We start from the raw sequence: 18,003 nt of genomic DNA on the forward strand, positions 1-18,003 counted from the left end.
TGGGTGGTTTAAAAAAAAAAAGAACTACTGTTTAAGATCTGTTAATTGTTGTCTTTGACTTAATAGTTTCAAAATTGTTTGAGTGGCAAAACCAACTAAATGGTATGCCAGTGAAATGAATAAAAGGTTAGAGTGACATTATAGCTGTTTTGTTGCTTAGATATTGCTTTCAGATTTTTAAATATTAATAAAAGTTAACTGTATCATTGCTCTTCATTTTTAAGCTGTTGTTTTTCTCTGCATTTGTGATGAACAGGTTGAAATACTAATTTTTCCTTTTTGATATTGCCTCCATAGAAGCATGTGTCTAGCTACATGGCCAAGGAATGTTTACAAGCAGCAGTTGGCAGTTAGGGGTGCATGTGCGTGTCCCATAAAACCAATATTCTATTATCAGATTAAACAGTGCAAAATATAAGAGACTCATGAGGATTGATATCCTTTGGGATTTTACTCTAGTTAGTTATAGAGTCACTTGATAGTAGCAATATGCCAATCAACACAAATACATATGTATGTGTGTGTGAGAGAGAGAGGAGAGAGAGAGAGAGCACTAAGGGATTGGAATGTCCACCTGCAGCCACAGGATGAGATGAAAGGTCTTTGGCAGTATCCCAAGAGTTCAAGTACTCCACGCATTTACAGACTTCAGAACTTCATATGAAGTTATGCCATTTAAGCGGTTTCTTAACTTTTTAGAGGAGTTCTGTTTGTTCCTCACAAAGTATAGCAGTATTGATAATACTAGCTATTGAACCCAGGATATCCAGAAACTTTACACCTGTAGAACCTGTTGCATATGAAATTGTCCACACTTGCACTTTACACATGGAAGTAATGAAAAAAATAGTATTTTCTTCCCTTCCTATTGCATGTTTTCTTTCAAACTGTCCTGTGTATAAGTTTTAAGTATTATCTGAAGTTTGATTCCCAAGATGTCTTCTAGTATAGTTAGACTTTTGTGATTTTTTTGAAACAAAGGTGCCCTTGAACTTTTCTCTCCAAATACATAGTGAAAGTTTTCCTCTTGTCTGAGAGTAAGGTCTGGTCTATACCCCTGAGCGACATAGTTATACTGATCTAACCCCTGTGTAGAGAGCACTATGTAGACAGAAGAATTTCTCCCATCAACATAGCTGCCATCTCTCTGGGAGGTGGATTAATTAGACCAATGGAAGAGCTCTCTCCCCTCTGCTTAGAGTGTCTTCATTAAAGCACTAAAACGGTGCGGTTGCATCAGTGAGGCTACGCTGATGCAGCATTTTAAGTGTAGACTTGTCCTAAGCTTGCCAGTTTTCATGTCTAAAGGATGTTTGTTGTTGAAATTTACAGGGGGTTGAAAATAAAATTAATAGGACCCGGTTGGTAACCTTAGGCCCTTATCCTGCAAAACTTTTATGCATGCATTTAACTTTACACCTTTTCCATTTACAACTTGCTTTATAGTGAGTCTTGAAGACATTGGTGAATGTAATAGAACAATTTTTCCTTCATACTTTCTTTTTGTCTGTTAAGATCGCAGAAAGCAGATCAGACCTTGAAGATCTGGACCTTTATGCAACTTCTCGAGAGCAACGGTTTCGTATATTTGCCAGTTTAGAATTTGAAGGCCAATTATATATGACCCCATATGACTTCATTCAGTCTGTTACAAGTGATGCACCTAAACGTAAGTAGGATTTTTATATGAATGAAGTTCCTGTGTTAAATGCTGATGATGCATGTTATCTTTCAACTTGTTTTAAGTTACTGTTTCTGTTTTACTTGATGTGAAGAGGAACTGCTGAGGATCCAGAAGGAGAATGGAGAATTCCAGAATTCATTTTAATGGTATCCAGAAGATTTGTAGGGTTTCTCATACTGATTGCCCTTAAATTAAAGCCAATTTTGTAATTCCTTTTTAATCCCTTAGAAGTCTTTCGTTAAACATTTTGTATTGTCTTATAGGTCACACTTTGCATAATAGGCATACAAAATTTGAAGTCCATTTGTACTAACAATTTCAATTCCAGCTTCTTTTTGAATATGCTAGTACTGCTGTAGAACTCTTGTGTCCTTTTCAGTGTAGATAGTGCTTTTTTCCTGTGCACTGTCTAGGACAGTTTTGTACCACAGTTTTCACCATTTTAAATTGTCATCTATTTTGTTTTTATTTTTTACTCTTTCAAGATTGTGTAAGGCATCTTATGGCCAAAGAGCAAATAACACTCTGAGCAAGAGCCTCAGACCCCGTGGGAATCAATTTTCTGCATTTTACAAATTCACAGAAGAAGCTCTCTGATAGTTTATTTTCCACTTTTTAACACACATCTTTAGTTGGTTTGTTATAAATGTCAGTTTCAACACTAATAAGACAAGTGCGCAGGCAGACTGAGTAGTAGGACATAACATTACTATCTATTTATTATTACAATATTTGTATTACTGTAATGCCTACGATCCCTAATCATGGACCAGACTCCAGGATACTAGGTACTGTACAAACACAGAACATTCTTAACTGGCTTGATTTTCTGGCTTTCAAACTTGGAATGCTGAGCTCTGGTGGCAACATTCACAACTCCTGGGAAAAGTGAGTGCCTTGTGTTGCTTAGGAGTGATTTATGATAACTGACTTGAGTTGTTGTCAAAGTCCTTCTTTCTAAAGTCAACAACACAAAGAGTGCTGAAACCATCACCAGGGAACTGGCAAAACCAGTTAATGCAGCTTAAGCAGAGCTTGAAAGATTCTTTGCAGACTACAGTTTCCTTCCCTTTTCTCTTAGCAGCAACTGCACAAAAGAGGCTGCAGCTGTCTGAATCAAGTGATATGAAAACTGCTACAACTCTTGAAGTTTGCGGTGGTTAGCCAGGTTGGTCCCAGAATATTAGAGAGACAAGGTTGGTGATCTTTGTGTAAGTTTGAAAGCATGTCTCTCTCACCAACAGAAGGTGGTCCAATAAAAGATATTTCCTCATCTACCATGACAACTCTTGAAAAAAGATATAATGTCCTTCCATTAATGAGGACTAAGTTGATGGAATACCTCCACCCTCCCAGCAGAGAGTAGCCCAGAGACCCCCATCCATTGCCAAGAACCACCAGCTGAACTTCCAAAACTTTGAAGTTTTGACCCAGGAAGCAGCATTTAACACTTTCTTTGTTTCTTGTCCCTTCCCAACCTTTTCCTGACTTAGAGGAAATAAATTGGAGCCCCGTTCACAATGCAGAGATGCCAGTCATCCCTGATTTTCAGTAATCCTGGCATATGCGCAAACTATGCAGTGACAGTCTGATAGGAAGTAAGCTGCAGTGATTTTGAATGGGTTGGGGTGCTGCTGGATTCACCATCCAGGTCACAGGCTGTATGTTGCACTCCAACTGCTCTGTGTGGACCTTACTCAACTACAGTAAGACACTCTAGGTACCTAGAGCGAGCCAGCAGAGTCCACACAGGGCAATTAGGGCTCAACATGCAGTCAGAGGCTTTGGTGATGAATCCAGTGCCTCAACCCCACTGATAATCACTATGTAGACCCTCACTACACAGTTTGCAGAGGAGGAGAAGCTGGAGGGGCAGGAGGATGCAGCGATGGTGGAGGAAAAGAGAAGAAAAATGACAGGAGTGAGAAAAGGACAAGGATCATCTCAGGAAGGAGATCCAGGCCCGGGACTGGTCAACATAAAAAAGAGTCCCAGGCTGCATAGAAGGGCAGCTTTCCAAGGGTTGATTCTTTCCTTCTCCCTGTTTGGAAGTGGGAGTCGGGAGCACAGAGAGTGGATCCAGGCTCCCCCCTTGACCTAGATAGGAAGGGGAGGAGGGATTTCCCCAAGGGGAGGTTAGGAGAGGGGAGAGGTCCAAGTAACCTCCCTAATTCCTCCCTATTTTTTTAATTAACATCCCTAGAAGTCTCAGAGCAAGGTTGGCATCTCTGACAACATCAAATACCAGCTATACATCAGGATTCAGGTGGCTACTCCTCTACCATCCTCCAAACAGACTAATACCTCACTTGATATAAAGCCACCCGCTTGCAACACCTCTTTCAGATACTCTGAAGTAGAGGCTTCCCACAGTATAGCAATAACACCGTACTCTGGTGCTGAGCACATGTATCATATCTTGAACAGCTGTTGCAGCTCCAGAACTCTCCAGCAGTTCACTTTCACTCAATCATTCTGGGAGTTGAGTAGTTTGGTGATACACTAGTTATCCAACACACTGCTAAATTCCTGTCATTGCCGATTAAGCATGCTTTTTATAATCATCCTCCACAGTATAAATCATAATACGGAAAAAAGAAGAGAGAGAACATTAGCCAAAGCTTGGAAAGAAGATCACCAGACACTACTACCTCCAATCTGGTGCAATAAGCAGCCAGCTACCACACATGGATCCAGAATAGTTAAACACAAGGATTTCATCCTCAACATAAGATCTCTAGTCAATAAGGGCTTGATCCTCCTGCTATTGAAATCAGTGCAAAAGTCCCATTGACTCTGATAGCATAGGATCAAGCCTTACATCATTCACAATCCCTGATCTTATTGCCAGTGGGGTGCATTACCTGATCTCTGTTGCAGAAGTCCACCTGGCTGATATTGCAAGTCCAGTGTAAGCTCTCCCAGGATATTCTATTGACATACACCAAGGGAGGAGAATCTGAAGTGGAGTAGCTGCTTTTCCCTTCTGAACTCAAATGCAGTAAACCTTATTTGAATCAAAATCCTTTGAATGCATGTAGTTAATCTCTGAGGCCAGAGACAGTACTAATCTGCACATCCTGCTAATCTATAAACCCTTAGAGATGCCGTCAGACTTGTTGATTAACTTTACAAAACTAGTAGCATTAGGAGACTTCGGAACTGAAAGTAATTATTACAGGGATAGCGTAAGAGTGTGTGGTTAAATGTAAGAGGATGAAATTAAGGTGGTAGCCCTGCTGTTTGAGTTATTTTAAAATTGGAGAGGGGAAAGGCTAGCAAATGTACAATAGTGAGCAATGCCATGGGGGGAAGGACTGGATAACTGTCTGGTATTAGATCTTTCCCGTTTCCAGCTTCTGATTCCATGAACATTTGAGCTCTAATCTTTTACTGCCTCGTTTGCTGTGTAGACTTCGAATATGCCACTGATTTGCTATGTGGAACACAGCTGTTGTAATGTTTCTGGGTCTGTTTCCTTTTCTGTGAACTGAACTAATATTTCACAGAGGTGTTGTGAGCATTTAATTAATTAAAATTTGTATATAGCTGTGAAAATGTAATTATTTGTATTACTATTATTGTTCCTATTGCTATCATTTTGAAGAGATTGCTAGCTGTCTGCCCTGTTTATTGAATATAGAATTACATGGAAAGATGACTTTTTCAATCAAAGATTAAATATTAAATAAAATCATATCTTTAATTTTTTAAACTTTAAACTGCTATAGTTTGGGCCTGTAAGGGCTGTTCATATATCTTATGGAGAACATAGGAGAGCAGAACTCACACTTAAACTTTCAGTGGATGAACACTAGAAGAGCTTTGAATTTTGTCAGAAAGCAGAAGTGCCCTTTGAAGAGTAATAGTAGTAGCTATTTACTTTTGCTATATAGAAAAGCTAATAATACTAGACTTGGATGAGATTTCTGGTAGAATAAATACAGCTATTGTGACTGACTTACCCTGGAAATCTTATAAACCTTGGAAAAGTCAAGAGTGTGTTTACTTCCTTTTTGATTAAACAGTGACTGAACATTGGATAATAGTAGTATGGTAAAAATGTGAAATATTTTTCATAACTAAACATTTAACTTTAGACAGTTGTAATAAAATGATAGTATAAAATAAAAGCTATAACTAACTTTAAAATTATATTCCTATATTTCTAGTGAAGGATTGGGTTTATGAAATAAATCAGAGTGTATTATCTGAAACTGTTTATGAGAAGTCAAGCTTGTAATTCTATGATTTTTATCACCTGAATACATGTTTACACTTTCAAAAAAACTTTGGAAAGAGAAAGAAATAGAATTGTGTTCTGCTCTCTTTTAACTTCTGATCTAACTCAACAAAATGTATAGACAGCCAAATGCTGAGCTGTAGGGTTTGTGTGTGTTCACATGCCCAATGTAAAATTCCACTTGCTTGTCTAGAATGGCAAGCTTGCCATTCTAAAGTAATGTCTCATGATTGACAAATGTTTTCTGTTCAAAATACTCTTCTGTCCTTGCTCCTCCCCCAACTAATACAAATGCAAATCAGCCTATATCAGAGTGAGTTGACTTTTTAAAAGATGTACAGTAGAGAGATGGCTGTAATCCATATTTAAGATTTTAAACACAAAGTTACGTGAAGAACTGTCCATTTTGCTACATGTTTGGCTTGATAATACCAAACCTTATGGGGATGGTGGTGTTGTCACAGACTTTCTGAGGTATGAACATAACCAAGTTGTCATGTTCAAATCTCAATATGAGAAATGGTACTTCTCCTAAATTAATTAAATTCCATTGTAGCTGCTGTGTCGAATTGCTATGCAATTCTAACAAAAAACTCCATGTGTGCAAAGTTAAGGTTGACCAGTGGTATCTCTTGCCCTTCCAGAACCCTGAGTTCAGCAAAACTCTAAATTAGGAAAACCAGAAAATGGGGTTAAGGTACATGTCCATGCAACCTTATCTCTGCTCTCCTGGACCTGACATTAGCCACTGGGTGGAATTTGTATCAACTACATCTCATGCTGTTAGGTGTAGCTATATTGAATGATGGAGGTATCAGCTGGAGAAGCTTGGCAAAGCTGTGATTGTAGCATGAGGTGATCTGGGGGTGTGGGTGAGCCCATCATCCTGACACCCATATATATGATCAAAAGAAAGAGGTTCATGTGTACTTTCCAAGGGGATAAATCATTAACTGATCCCATTCCATTCCATTAATTTTTCTCCCTCATTTCAGGTGCTAAAAAGTGGAGGTCTCTTTCAAAACAGGTGAGCAATAGTTCCTTCTGTATCTTGCAACCTTACATTTCTCCAAATATGAGTTAAGTAAATATATGCTACAAACTTGCAACCAAAAGGAGGAAGGATTAGACAATTTTGTTTTTATGGGTGGGATTTTGGTGGATAGAAAAAACAACTGTATTCAATTTAAAAAAAAGTTACTTGTCCCAATAAGTAGATGAACAGAATTCTGGAAAGCTGGATTAAGCAGCATGTAAAAAGAGCATGAGCCTGTTCTGTTCTGTATAAGACTCCATGTTAATCCATATACCATGTACTGGGAGGAAGGAGTGAGTGAGACTAACTGTCCGAGATCCCATAGTCTCCTAAAGCAGTGCTTCTCAAAGCCGATCTGCTGCTTGTTCAGGGAAAGCCCCTTGCGGTTCAGGCCAATGGGGGCTGCAGGAAGCGACGCGGGCCAAGGGATGTGCTGGCCGCCCTTCCCACAGCCTCTCTTGGCCTGGAGTGGTGAATTGCGGCCAGTGGGAGCCACGATCAGCCGAACTGCGGACAGGGCAGGTAGACAAACCAGCCCAAACCGCCAGGGCTTTCCCTGAACAAGCAGCGGACCGACTTTGAGAAGCACTGACCTAAAGGAGGTGTGATGAGGTTTAGAATTACTATGTATTACAATGGGGTCACCTGCCTGCAGCACTCTTCTGACATCACCAGGTTGCTGAGTTTGTCAAAGTCTACTTCTCCTAAAGGCTAAATCTGCCTGTGGGAGGAGCCTGTACTGATGAGAGGGGAGGGTACCCCTTCCACTGCTTTCTAGCTGCGCAGGAGATAGGGGGCAAAGTGGGGATGAGAGGCTGGCATGCTTAGTCTCTTCTCCCACTGCCATTTGTTTTTAATTTTGTAATTATAAAAATCAGGCTTTCATTGGTTCAGCTAACTTTTAGACACGCCACATTGAATTATCTAATCATTTGAAATAACTAGCCTTTTCTAGTTCTCATATTAGTCATTTCATTCTAGAGCATCTTAATCAGAATTCAAAACTAATTGGGTAATTGAGTAAGGTACTTTGATTTTATTCAGTCTTCAAGAGTGTCTCAACTGTGAGAAGATTATTCAAGAATAGAAACAGTATGATATGGCCCAAGTGCATTTGTTCAGATCAGGTGACCAATTTGTAATTGGAAGTTTACACACTTTTAAGCAGGGCTGAACTCTGGCTTTTTTGTTGTTTTGTTACCTTCTCCCAGGATGCAGTATTTGCTGCTGAAGCAACTGAAAAAGATCCATGTGGGGTCAAGAGAACAAGCACCTCTGTTCTGATTTCATCTAGCCAGGCAAGAGAGTTTGGGGAACAAATGACTCTTTTCCATCTACACCTTCTTAATGACTGTCACAAAACCATGAGAAAGATTGTCCTAATGAGTTTCTTAATCTGATTGCAAAACTGGTTACATTGTAAGCTACTCCTTCTGCTTCCCTGCCCCATGGCTGTGTGGAAGTTTATGGAGGCTAGATACACTGTTCTTTAAATGTAATGGGTACTTGCGCCCCATCTCCTCCAACAGGTTGATGTCTTTGAGGAAGCAAAAGATACTTATTCCCTATTTCTCAAACTGGTTGCCAGGAGCTTGTCCCTACCTCCATCCCTATGAGTCTCCCAAGACTTTCTTCAGCAGCAAATATTGCCTTTAATACTCCTGTTAATATCTATTGTTGAAAGAAGAATTACTCCATGATCTCTGTTCGTGTAGGAAAACTATTCGAAGTACTGCAGGAGTTGCAGAATAACATTTCAGCAAAAATACAACCATATTTGCAGAAATCACAACGGGAAATAGTCTTTTTGTATTTATGCACTGTATATTTCAATACATTTGTCCAAGTATTTACATTTCCAATTTCAAGGCTTATGAAAAAAATAAACTATTAATTTTTATAATATAAAAACTGTTGGTCATGTTTTACTCAATCTTAGCAATCATTAGTAGTTACCCACAACTCTAGTGTTACAACAGTGTGCCTTACATTGGTAGTGAACAACTAGCAGCTAATGGAGGAGTTTCTGTGGGAGTTTTCCCTGAGAGGCGAGTGGTGATTTTGTGTTCTGGATGTGCAGTTTTGATTTGTGAGTGAGCTGTTCCAAGTATGTGACTTGATCCAATGCTTGCTGATAGCCCTTAACAATGGAATAGTGCTGACCTAGGACTTGTCTACACTTGAAATGCTATAGCATCGCAGCTGCAGCACTACTGCTTTGCCAGTCTAGTACTTCAATGTAGACACTTGCTATAGTGATGGGAGGGGTTCTTCCATTGGTGTAGCTAATCCACCTCTCCGAGAGGCAGTAGTCAGTCAATGGAAGAATTCTTCTGTCACCCTAATGCTGTCTACACTTCTGAGCAATGTGGTAGGATCGACTTAACTTTTGAGTGTAGACTTGGCCCTATTTTGGCTAGTTTAAAAGTACGTCATTAGTTAATATTGGAGCACCTAACAGCTCAGTTTCTGTGGGAGTTTGCAGGTGAGAGGATTTTTGTCTTTTTTTTTTCCCTAGGAGTAGGGACTAGAAAGAGAAGATGATGATGATGATGATGATGGCTACAGATGCAACATTAGAAGTGATCTGAAGAAGAGAGGATGTGAAGATGGTTGGATGTGGAAACTGGGTCATACATAATCCTAGAGTGGGTATCTGATGGAAGCTACTTATACATGAAATGTCACCAATTAGAATTCCTGGCAGAAAAGATCCAAGGATCCAAGATTAGATGATGATGGAATTCAGACAGAGATTTGAAGTTATAATGGAAATGAGGTGGTACAGACAACTCAAGATTTGCGGACAACTGCTGAAAAAAAGGAGCGGGAGAGCGGACTGCTAGAAGACGAGAATGATCCATTGAAGAGCATGACCACAAGGACAATGCAGAAAAAGAGACTGGCTAGTGGAAGTGAAATAGAGTTGAATAACAAGTTTACTGCACTGGAGAATGAGAAAGAGAAACAGACGGAAGTTGTGGTGATGCAGAAGAAGAGAAGGGAAGCAAGTCTATGCATAAGGAAGGAAGAGACAATGGAGATAGTCATGGCCTGGAACCCAAGATAAAATGAGGATGATTTACAGGTGACTGAGAGAGAACATAAGACAGATTTATACCAAAACCAGGAAGAGACTGTGTCACTGGGGACTCTAGTCCATACTGAGAAGAATTGACAGGCCATATCCAGAGAACAGAAGAGTGTTTTATCTGCCAAGAGCAAGGATATGAGATGTGGATGTGAGATTAGAAAGGATCCTGACGGGAGTGGGGAAAAATCCATTGAGCATGCTGCATATTGGGATGAGTGATACTGCTAGATTCCCACTGGAATGGATCCAGGACAGTTTTGTTAGTCTTGGTAAGATGCTCAAAGAAGTGGAAGTTCAAATGACTTTCAGTGGGATACTTCTGGACCCTACAGAAGGAGAGTGAAGGTGTAGCAAAATAATTAAGATCAACAAGTGGCTCAAGGATTAGTGCTGAGGAAGGTTTTGGGTTAATCAACTATTGCAAGGCATTTACAGAGGAAGACTGTTCTTGCCTGATGGACCCCCTCCTCTCTATTAGAGTGTTTGGAGTATTAACCTTTTGGGATCAAGGCTGACACAGTTGTTAAGAAGGTCTTTAAACTAGAAAATGTGGGGCAGAGGCTGTGAGAGATTGGTGTAATCTCCATGCCTGACTTCAATACACAGGAGGAGGAATGGAGAGCTTATTTTAGAAGAGAAGACTAAAACTGCTTGAATGGTTTAGCCTAGCATAGACTCATAGACTTTAGGGTCAGAAGGGACCAACATGATCATCTAATCTGACCTCCTGCACAAAGCAGGCCACAGAACCCTACCCATCCACTTCTATAACAAACCCCTAACCTATGTCCGAGTTATTGAAGTCTTCAAATTGTGGTTTGAAGATCTCAAGTTGCAGAGAATCCACCAGCAAGTGACCCATGCCCCACGCTGCAGGGGAAGGCGAAAAACCTCCAGGGCCTCTGCCAATCTGCCACGGAGGAAAATTCCTTCCTGACCCCAAATATGGCAATCAGCTAAACCCTGAGCATGTGGGCAAGACTCACCAGCCAGCACTCAGGAAAGAATTCTCTGCAGTAACTCAGATCCCATCCCATCACAGACCACTGGGCATACTTATCCGCTGATAATCGAAGATCAGTTGCCAAAATTAAGCTATCCCATCATACCATCCCTTCCATAAACTTATCAAGCTTAGTCTTAAAGCCAGATATGTCTTTTGCCCCCACTACTCCCCTTGGAAGGCTGTTCCAGAACTTCACTCCTCTAATGGTTAGAAACCTTAGTCTAATTTCAAGTCTAAACTTCCTAGTGTCCAGTTTATACCCCGTTGTTCTTGTGTCTATATTGGTACAAATCTTAAATAATTCCTCTCCCTCCTAATATTAATCCCTCTGATATATTTGTAAAGAGCAAGCATATCCCCCCTCAGCCTTCTTTTGGCTAGGCTAAACAAGCCAAGCTCTTTGAGTCTCCTTTCGTAAGGCAGGTTTTCCATTCCTCGGATCATCCTAGTAGCCCGTCTCTGAACCTGTTCCAGTTTGAATTCATGCTTCTTAAACGTGGGAGACCAGAACTGCACACAGTATTCCAGATGAGGTCTCACCAGTGCCTTATATAATGGTACTTAACACCTCCTTATTTGTGCTGGAAATACCTCGCCTGATGCATCCTAAAACCGCATTAGAAATACATAAGGAGAATAGGTACCAGGCAGGGAGAAAAGCTGTTTAAACTAAAGGACAAATGGGTATAAACTGTCTCTGAACAAATTCAGGCTGGAAATTAGAAGGTTTCAAGCCATCAGATGAGTGAGATTCTGGAACAGCCTCCCCAGTAGGAGCTGTGGGAGTAAACAACTTTCTTAGTTTTAAGAGAGAGCTGGATAAGTATACGAGTCAGATTGTGTGATGAGGTTCCTTGTGATTGTAGGATCTGGGCTTGGCATCCTTGGGGGGTACCTTCTGGTTTTTCTTTTATTCCTAAAATCTCATGCTTCAGGGCTTCTGCCAGTCTCCTGCAGGGATCAGGAAGGGATCTCCCCCAATATAATTGTTTTGCTTGTTTCCGCTGAAGCATCGAGATGGCCACAGCTGAAGATGAGAGCGGATGTGGTGGTGCTTTGAGTTTTAACTCGGCATTTTCTCTGTCAGATGCTTAGCTTACTGGTTCTTGCTCACATGCTCAGGATCCAACTGATTGCCCTATGTGATGTTGGGAAGGAATTTTTTCCCAGGTCAAATTGGCAGTGGCCTAGGGTTTTTTTCACCATGCTCTGCAGTCTGAGGTGAGAGTCACTTGCTGGGTATATCACAATTAATCATTTCCCTACCATTGCAGGGGCCTTAAGAATTGGTGCACCTCAGTCCCTGCTGTTCTCTGCCTGTGTCACATAATAGCTTAGTCTCCTAAGCTGTAATACTTCGGTCTACTTTTGGGTGTTGTGTTTAGTGTGTTGGTGGCCTGTGATATACAGGATGTCAGACAAGATGATCTTCTAGTCCCTTCTGGGCTTAAACTCTACATCATTTTTTTCAATCCAGCTATGTATCACATCCCTCAAATATAAGCTGACAATTGTAACTAACTGTATAAATCTCAAGAGACAGGGTGGATGGTAATATCTTTTATTGACCCAAAGAAAGCTTGTCGCTTTCACCAACAGAAGTTGGCCCAATAAAAGACATTACCTCACCCACCTTGTCTCTTCAATATCCTGCGACTAACACCGGCACAACAACACTTTAAATAGCTCAAAATATAACAATTTGCCTTTTGTTTGTTTGGCTTCTGTTATGCTTCTGGTTAATCTGAATGAGGTTCATGCTCTGATACTCAGAGTGGACTGTGCAGACTTCTGCATCCATGTAGACCCAGTTGCATGACTGAGTACTTTATTAGGAAGAAATGGCACTAGATCTAAAAGTAGCAAGCTCTTTTGTTTTTGTACAATGTTCCCAGACAGGATCTTTAGTTCGGGTACCTTATCATATGTATCTCTCCAAATGGATTGCCTTCAATAAATAATATAAATTCTACACTTTTTTGTTTACTGTAGTCAGACTACAGTAAAATCTGTTCTCACTTAAATTTTAATTTTTGTTAATTATTAATAATCCAAAATCAGAAATCTGCAATTTATTTTAATATAGTAATTAACCAGATTACCAGGAGTAGAGCTAAGTAAATAATTTTTAGAAAACCATTTAACAAATTGTAGCACTTTCTGTTTGTGCATTGTCTTTGAACAAATCATGATTTTAGTAGATTTCTTTATCTGAAATTATTTCTGCAAATAATTATTGTTCTGTAGATTATTTACCAGAAGCTTGTAGTGATGATTTGAAAATCAAAATGTTATGGATATGAAGGTTCCATAATATGTTTCTTCTCCTTGACTGGATGTGTAAAACTCATGTGAACCATTCCTGCAAAGTGTGGGAATGCCTCTTGAGAGTACTGAGCATTCTCAACTCATGTGAAACTCAGCAGAAGTTAAGGGTGCTCATCTGACAAAATTCTGCTCTTATTGATACTAGTGTTAAATTGTTGTATGTCTATTGACTTTATTGGAATTAGTGTCATTTGATTTGCACTTTTCATTGGTGTAACTGAGAGCAGAATGTATCCTGGTATCCCTGCAAGGTGCTGAATGACTCGTAAGCCTGAGGAGCCCATGATCAGGTTTCTAGTGTGAAATTTGTTTTGGTGTAAGTGAAGTTAGACATCATAAAAGCAATGCAACCAAATCTGGGGCCTGAGCCAAAGCCCACTGAAGTCAGTGGAGTCTTTCCATTGACTTCAATGGCTATGGATCAGTCCCCCAATAAAAATACATTAGTGAATGAGTTGTAGCAACAAATTGAAAAGTTCCGTCATGCATAAGGTGTACAGAGTTACATATAAGACCCCAGTCCTACAAACTGTTAACTATGAATACAGATTTGCTCATGATCCTGGTGTCAGGACTACTGACATGAGCAAACCTTACAATGTGTTTAAGTGTTTGCTGGATCAGGGCCAGTGTGCTTTTCTAAGCTTAAATTTTTCCACCTACAACTGCCGTACATTGGGAATTAAGTTAAATAGGAAGTTTATGTAAAATTCCTTGTCTCTAGTCTTGGTTTCTTAGATTTCACTGTTTAATCTGACTTTACCAACTGCTTTTATGTTTTTCAATTTTTTTTTCTTTCAGGAATTGAATCAAATACTTATAGAGACACCCCCAGTTTGGAAAGGATCATCAAAACTTTTCCGTAATCTTAGAGAGAAAGGTGAGGAAGATTTATTTTACTTAATGACTTTACTGCATCTATTTTAGATTCTGTATAGTAGAAATATTGTTGCTAAAATATGCACTTTTAAGCTGAACCCTTAATTTTTTTATCCAGAAAGAGGGAAAATAGTTGTCTTTTGTATTTTAGAGACTGGCAAAATTTTCTTCAACATCTGCATTGTTTGATCATGATTGTAACTGCCGTAGGATCGCTATATGTAGTACTAGCTGAATCTGGAACAGTTTTTTGAAGTGTGTTGTGTTGATATTTAAATGTTTCAAGTTTAATTTTGTCCTTCTAATGAGAATTACCCACAAAAGAGACATAGATAAAATATTTTAAAGGATACAGAATGACTTTCAGTTTTGGTAGATGCAAAAATAGTAAAGTGTATTGATTTCCTTGAAAAACTTCACAGTTATTCATGTTCCCCACAACACTAATTGGTAACTTTTAAAATCCCATATATTACATTGACTCTTTAATCAAGAAAATCAGATTTATGCATTAGCAATTTCTAAAATTCTGCAGTTCAAGGTTTTGACTTCTTGAAAATCTTCATAGCTTCTGACCATCAAACTTCACATTAATTATTGGGAAAAGATATAATCTCACTCCAGGTCTCTGAGATATTTTTTAAAAAACTCATATTCACTAAAAAACCTGCTGGTTTCTGTACTATGGAAACTCATAAAAGCCATCCAAATTAATCTGTTTAGTCTTGCGTTTGTTTTCACAGTAGCAGAAGACTCATGGAGTTTTTTAATTAAATCTGGTCTTAAGCTAGTTAAGTCCGACAACTATTACAAGATGGTACAAACAAAAATATTATCTGTTACAGCAGGTTGAATAAAGTGATCTTGAAATACTAGTCTGCCTGAGCTGGTGATTCTTGTTAGAATGAGACCGTGAAAGAAGAGTTAAGTCCTTTCTGAGTATTGAGGCTGGAGGTATTTTTCTGTGCTGTTGCCAGATACCAACACTGGGATGACTGCTGTTCAGTTTTTGTTAGCTTTCAAACTGAACTAAACATTTACAATAAAGCTATAAAGAAACCCCGAAAATAAGCTCATCTTTGGAACGGTACTAAAACTGTTGCAGGATGCCTCAACTTCATGGTCACGAAAACCATTTGCTGCTCACTATTGTCAGCATTAAATCAAAGAGAAGCCCTGAAATAAGGCTTTTTCTTTTTTTAAAGCTTCAGGATTTCTTATACAGTAACTCCTTACTCAACATTGTAGTTATGTTCTTCAAAAATGCGACTTTAAGCAAAATGATGTTAAGCGAATCTAATTTTCCCCATAAGAATTAATGTAAATGGGGGAGTTAGGTTCCAGGGGAATTTTTTTGCCAGACAAAAAACATATACAGTAAATGTTTTAATACTGTACTCGCCAGTAATGATTGTGAAGCTTGGTTGCGGTGGTGGAGAGGGTGAAAGAGGGTGGATTGTCCGGCTGCTCCTCTTGCTGTTCTTTCCAAAGGGCCACAGGGTGCTCAAGCTTTGCCCCAGGCCCGCCCCCAATCCACCCTTTCCCCCAAGGCCCCACCCCGCCGTGTCCTCGCCCCTTCCCCGCAAGCCTACTGAATTACTCGAAACAGCTGATGGCTGCAGGTGAGAGGTGCGGAGAGGGAGAGGGGAGTTGCTGACCCACGGGGCGCCGGCGGGTGGAAAGTGCTGCGGAGGGTGGAGGGGAGCTGATAGGGCGCTTGCTGGCCCACCCTGGTACCAAGCCCCCACGGCCAAACAACATTATAAGCAATCATTGCACAGCTTTAAATGAGTATTTTCTCTAATAGATCAGCAACATAACAATGAAACAGTGATAACCGGGACACGTTAAATGAGAACTTACTATATCTAAGTCCATTCGTATGAACTTTAGAATATTTCAAAACTAGAGAGTATATAGCAAGTACACTTAGCATGTATAAAGTTGCAGTGGAACCTGTCCTGTGCATAACTCTTGTGCACCTTATAAATATGTTATGCTTGCAAGAGAAATGACCATAGTATGCTTTCTGCTATGAAGAATTTGGCTCCATAAAAATGAGTTTTAGATCATCTAAATGAAACACAAAAATTTCGTTTTTAGAATGTTTATAAACAGTGGTTCAGCGATGTTAACTTATGTGCTGAGGACAATGTGCTAGGACTCAGGAGATCTGGGTTCTATTTTCAGTTGAGACATTTGGCAAAGTAACCGTGCTTCAGTTTTTCCATCTGTAAAAAACATCCAATCTTGGAAGATGCTTTGACCTCTACTGATGAAAAACACTACATGAGGTATAACTATTATTTATTTATTACATACACCTTATTCCATTGAAAAATATTAATACATAAATAAAACTTCTGTAAGAACTAGTATTAAAATTAGGGCTCACATTTTAAATATTTAACAATAGGAATTGCCTTTCTTACCCTTCACATAACATTTGTTAAAACCATATATTTATTTATATATTTTAACTGTGTTACTCCTCAGTGCTTAAGTATATCTCCTTCATGCAGGGCTGTTGCAGAATTCCAGCAACACTTTTTTTTATTTTTGTTTTTGGTGACCTATCCTTTATTAAAAGATACCTTACTATGCAACTACTTTGTTAGGCTGAGAAGTTCCTGTGCAGTTCACATGAAAGCAATATTAAATTATTTGCATGTTCCTCATATATGATACAAGGTGCAAAACTGGATAGTCTACATCAAATGTACCTTCGGTTTAGAAAAAGTATGAAGTAAAATATAAAGGAATTATTTAATTAAAAGTCTGACTAAACTGGATGCTAAATGACACTTTAATTAATAATGGGGGGGAAACAAATACAGGCTCCCCTGCCTACTTCCCCTGCTGCAGGAGGGGGCATAAGCCACATGCCACTCTTACTCCACGTCTGATAAGAAAAGGGCAAGAACATTACAAATCTGAGGGGAAGCTAAATCCATCCTTGGGTGAGGAACTGGACTGAAAGGCTTTCCTGCTGAGAAGCGATACTGAGTGTGCTACCCAGTAGACCACCTGACCCTCCGAGGGCTCTGTTGCATTTGGCATGATAGTCAGTGGTCTCAGCACACTCGTGGCCGAGGCATTGTCAATTTGGGGGGGGCATCAAAGCAAAGGAGATTTTAAAGAAGAGATTTGAAGGAGTATGATGAAGTAGCTTTGTTGATACTTACAGGCAGATCCTCCCAAGCATGGGACAACATGGGAGAAAGCTTAAGGTGCTTGTTTCTTATCAATATTTGATAATAAAATAATCTTCATATCAATTGAGAATTACGTTATGTGTTCTATTAATATTTGTTTAATAATAATAATAGTTGTGACTCTACTTTTAAAAGATCCAGATATGCTCTGAATAATTGTAAACATTGCCATATAGTAGGCAATCACATATGCAATATAAATAACTCTTCTTAGAAAGCTTCTGTAACTTTTTTTTCTGTTTGCAACCCACAATGGTATTTCTTGGAGCAATTGATTCAACTCCAGATTCCACACAGACAAAACAACTATGCCTCTACGTTATTTGAATTCTTTATTGAACTATTTTAGAACCTAGAACCTATTATATCAATATTCTCCATTAAAAAGCATATCCAATGATAAGTTTTGTGAATTGTGTAATTCAAATGTCTCTAAAATTTCTGCATCTGATTCACTAATGTTTTACTCTAGTTTTCTGCCAGTGAGAGTCAATTGAAATTGATAAAATTATGGTGTA

The 18,003-nt window shown here is 39.2% G+C and overlaps 1 protein-coding gene across 5 annotated transcripts in view; it reads left to right on the plus strand.

The window, feature by feature from the left end:
• The window catches only part of MICU3 (mitochondrial calcium uptake family member 3), a 114,644-nt gene that overhangs the window by 25,797 nt on the left and 70,844 nt on the right, over positions 1-18,003 (plus strand). For 3 of the 5 annotated variants that reach the window (XM_030565632.1, XM_030565636.1, XM_030565633.1), the window contains exons 2-5: positions 1,516-1,669; positions 6,923-6,954; positions 8,175-8,261; positions 14,193-14,271. In XM_030565632.1, the coding sequence (XP_030421492.1) occupies positions 1,516-1,669; positions 6,923-6,954; positions 8,175-8,261; positions 14,193-14,271 (352 nt within the window). The remainder of the gene's footprint in view (positions 1-1,515; positions 1,670-6,922; positions 6,955-8,174; positions 8,262-14,192; positions 14,272-18,003) is intronic. The other 2 variants (XM_030565634.1, XM_030565637.1) reach the window with 1 other exon arrangement.

This window comes from Gopherus evgoodei, chromosome 5 (genome assembly GCF_007399415.2).
Source record: "Gopherus evgoodei ecotype Sinaloan lineage chromosome 5, rGopEvg1_v1.p, whole genome shotgun sequence".
In the NCBI taxonomy this organism is placed as follows: Eukaryota; Metazoa; Chordata; order Testudines; family Testudinidae; genus Gopherus; species Gopherus evgoodei.